The sequence below is a fragment of the Neolamprologus brichardi genome, chromosome 3 (assembly GCF_056152115.1).
Source record: "Neolamprologus brichardi isolate AB-2024 chromosome 3, ASM5615211v1, whole genome shotgun sequence".
NCBI lineage: Eukaryota > Metazoa > Chordata > Actinopteri > Cichliformes > Cichlidae > Neolamprologus > Neolamprologus brichardi.
The window spans coordinates 1,587,026-1,590,649 of NC_142106.1; the positions used below are offsets into that span (position 1 = coordinate 1,587,026).

At 44.3% G+C, this 3,624-nt stretch overlaps 1 protein-coding gene across 2 annotated transcripts; it reads right to left on the reverse strand.

Moving 5' to 3' along the window:
- LOC118455875 (uncharacterized) lies at positions 1-3,385 on the reverse strand. 2 transcript variants are annotated; one of them, XM_087838626.1, is made up of 6 exons: positions 3,297-3,385; positions 2,740-2,781; positions 778-1,035; positions 454-690; positions 158-370; positions 1-80 (listed from the first exon to the last, which is right to left on the reverse strand). In XM_087838626.1, the coding sequence occupies exons 1-6, from the start codon at positions 3,379-3,381 to the stop codon at positions 1-3; spliced, it is 915 nt and encodes a 304-aa protein (XP_087694752.1). In that variant the 5' UTR covers positions 3,382-3,385. The 2 variants fall into 2 exon arrangements, with proteins under 2 accessions (XP_087694752.1, XP_087694751.1); XM_087838625.1 differs by lacking the exons at positions 2,740-2,781; positions 3,297-3,385 and having other exon boundaries at positions 9-370; positions 778-1,120.
- Positions 3,386-3,624: the final 239 nt, after the last annotated feature.

The following is a 3,624-nucleotide window of genomic DNA, read 5'->3' on the forward strand; positions in this document are numbered from 1 at the left end:
TCAGAGGATCATCCACTCAGTGGTGTCATCATGCTCGTCAACATCCAATGGCATCTCCATGGAGACAGTATGTTTGTTACCTGTGGACAGAGTGGAGAAATCAGGACGGTGCTGACATGATCAAAGTGTTTCTGTGAGTATCTGCCTGAGTTTGTACCTGAGCTCCTGCTGCAGCAGATGGACAGGAGCAGGATGGTGCAGATGCAGTACGGGCAGAAGGCCAACAGGTGGCAGATGACTCTGATCCAAGACACAGAGGGAGAAGAAGGGGAGGAAGAGTTGGTGAGAGGAGGAAGAGTGGACAGAGAAGAACTGGCCTCAGAAACTGGAGGTGGAGGGACAGACTTTCTGAGAGTAGTTATAGGAGACCCTGCAGGAGACATGATGAAGCAGGTTAATGAGTCAGCTCAGCAGGTCAGGTCTTTAAACACGGAGTTATGTCAGTGTTCTGACCTCTGACCCTCAGAAAGCTCTGAGGAGATGATCCAAATGTGTTAGAAGCGCACCAGTAGAGACCTTCATCAGAGGGCCTGACATTGGTGATAACGTGTTCTGCTTTAGACCCAAGGAGACGTCCATTCATGAAGAAAAAAGATGGAACTGTTTCACCACTCTTCTTCTTGCATTGCAGAGTAACATCACTTCCTGGTCTCACAGGAAGTGCAGGGATCTCCAGGATCACACCTTTTTCTGAATAGCAGGTAAACAGAGACAGACTTCCACCATCAGATTGGAGTCACACAGAGACAGATGGACAGCTGGAACATCTCACTGTACCTGAAACACTGATGGACACTTCATCGCTCTGCTGTCCAGATGAGCTTTCACACCAGAAGGTTCCACCGTAGGACGAGTTACGATCCAAAACACACAAACTTCCACTCATCTCAGCTGCTCCACAGTCCTCAGTGGGTCCTCCACTGGTCCTCTTCACTGTCCATCCATCAACTGTCTGTCCATCATCAACACAACTCAGAGACACTGAAGAAGATCCACTGAAGACCTGCTGGAGGTTTGGACTGACAGACAGAGACACTGGAGGACACACAGACAGATAATCACCACCAAAGAGGAGAGGACCAGCGTCACGATGATCATCAAACTTCACACCGACCTGCATCAAAACCAGAATCCAAATGTGGAGCCAGCTCACATGGGCATGGTTGCCATGGTAATTTGAATTTGACAGGATACAGAACAATTAACTCTTTACTTGGCATGACTGACTACAACTGATAGGTGGGGGATGGTAACTATGGAGATGCCAGGGGAAAAAGAAAAAACCCAAAGAGTAGGTTCATGGATGTCTTGAAGGAGGACGTGCAGAGGGTTGGTGTGACCGAGGAGGATGCTGGGATAGGATGAGATGGAGGCAGATGACCTCCTGTGGAACCAGCTAAAGCAGCAGCCAATAGAAGAGGACGACACATGAAGAAGACTGCCACTTATTTCAAAGTTCTCATCCAGAAATTTGGCTTGCCCTCTAAGGAACATCCTTGAAACCTGGGAGACCTACAAAACGTTTACCCTGAATTTAAGGGAGAGGTGGACTACCATCATATATCTTTATAAATAATGATAACAAAGAATCCACTTTGAGGAAAAACTTTTATTTCTATCTTCTTTGTCTATTTAGTTGGCCAAACTGAATTTCTGTTGAGGTGATGTTGTTTTCACATACTGCTGTTTAGTATTTGGTTTGTTCTGAATAAATATCCATCCATTTTCTTCACAGCGAACCCAGGATGCTTACACCAGCTGTCAGTGACCAAAAAACCAGGGCACATCATGGACAGGTTGGCAGTCCATAACAGAGACATCACTGTCAGTTAATCTAACAAGACTCAAACTCTTGACCCTCGTGGTGTTTGGTGATGGTGCCAAACCTCCACCACCATGCCAACTGTCAGAATACTGCAATATTTTGATATTCAGTATTCATTTTAGGTCTTAGTGAGATCTTCATTCTATCACGTCAGATCAAAGCTAAAGCCCTTTCTGTCCAGGCATGAACTTGGAAACTGTCATCCATGCTTTGAATACTCCAACTCCCTTTTGATGGGGGTTGGCCAAGCCACTCTGTCACGCCTGCAACAGCACGGTTTTTACCTCATTTAGTTCAAAATATATTGAGAAATGTACCAACACACATAAAGTATGGCTCAGTTAACCAGAGATGGACCTGAAGTGTGTCAATAAAAATAACCTCTGTGGCCATTAATGTTAGTATTAAAGACTATAAAAACATAAAATCTTTAAATCACCAATTCTAACTGTCAAAAATGTGTTTGTGTCATCAGCATAAGAGTGCAAGAGCTTTGTTTAAGAACTTTTAAAGACCATTAAAAATCAGTACGTAGTTTTGAGGCACAGGAAGATTTTAAAGGACCACACATGCCTCTGACACATCGTCAGATATTCATATTCGGAGTTTGAGTCAAAGCTAAATGTAAATAAAATAACGAAATTTTTTCTTTGGCTGTCTTTTGCAATTATTGTGCAAATGTACTCTAAATCAGCAAAGAATGAGTCTGCAGGAAATTGTTCTCTCAGTTTGTGGAGCACAACTTCCTGTTAGCTAACTAGCATTCATGCCAAAAAGAAAAGTTATTTTTTCAGTAACTTAAAGAAACTTGAAGTTTAAACGTCTAATAGCTTAATTATTTTAAAGAATGAAGATAAAACTTAAAAAGGCCAAACAAAAACAGATTTGATGAAGCCGCACTTCCATCTACTCACCTGCAGAAACAGTCGGAGCAGACAGCAGCAGCACACGCACACCTGCAACAGGAGGTCAGAGGTCACTGAGGGTTACAGGTCACAGAGCATCAGAGGTCAGTGACTGACACAGAGTGTATCATGGTGAAGAACAGTTCCTGTTCCATCAGTGAATCACAGTAAAGAGAGACGACTGAGCTGATTGTAACAGCAGACAGCTGTGGACACAAACATCTACAGACAGCTCAAAGTAAGACGATGGTCCCAGTTCCTGTGTGCACACACACAGGAGTCTTACCTTCAGCTCTTACTAGAACTATGAGAAAGAGTCGGTGCAGTCCAAAAGCACCAATCACAGGTGTTCTACCTTTAGGAAGTGACAGGACGTAAATGATGGTCACTGAGTGTGACACAGTGTCCTCATGTTATCCACATAAACTCTGACATTACATCCTTTACGATGACTGACTCACTCTGAATCGCATATTTGGATCAAGCAGCTGCTACAAACAGGACGATGTGACAGTAAGAGGTCAAAGGTCAGACTCTGCTGCAGTGAGAGTGAAGGTGGGACTCACCGAGCAGGAGCAGAGAGGCAGCTGCAGCCTTCATGATGTCTGGATGCTGACTGACTGTGTCAGACGCCTTCAGCTTCCCTTTCATCACTTCCCTTTGATCCCATTGGGTCCCTGTGTGCTGTTGGTGGAGCCTCACAGTACTGCATCTATCAGAGAGTTTAGCAGAGGCTGGATCATTGCTTTGTTTTCAGCCTGACAGGAACACAAACCTGACTCTGTGACTCGTTGGTTTTCCCCATTTTATGATGGTTTTCATGAACAGATGCTTGTCACAGAGTTCCTCAGGGTTCTGTGCTGGGACCAGTAACTTTTCACTTCATACTTCCTT

What these genes read in the sequence shown, in the direction of transcription:
- LOC118455875 (XM_087838625.1), bottom strand. Translation starts at nt 1,120, where the DNA reads ATGCAGGTCGGTGTGAAGTTTGATGATCATCGTGACGCTGGTCCTCTC. An exon ending in AGTGTCCATCAGTGTTTCAG is followed by an intron (nt 691 to 777) that starts GTACAGTGAGAT and finishes CCTGCTATTCAG; the next exon opens with AAAAAGGTGTGATCCTGGAG. An exon ending in GAGCTTTCTGAGGGTCAGAG is followed by an intron (nt 371 to 453) that starts GTCAGAACACTG and finishes TGTCTCCTGCAG; the next exon opens with GGTCTCCTATAACTACTCTC.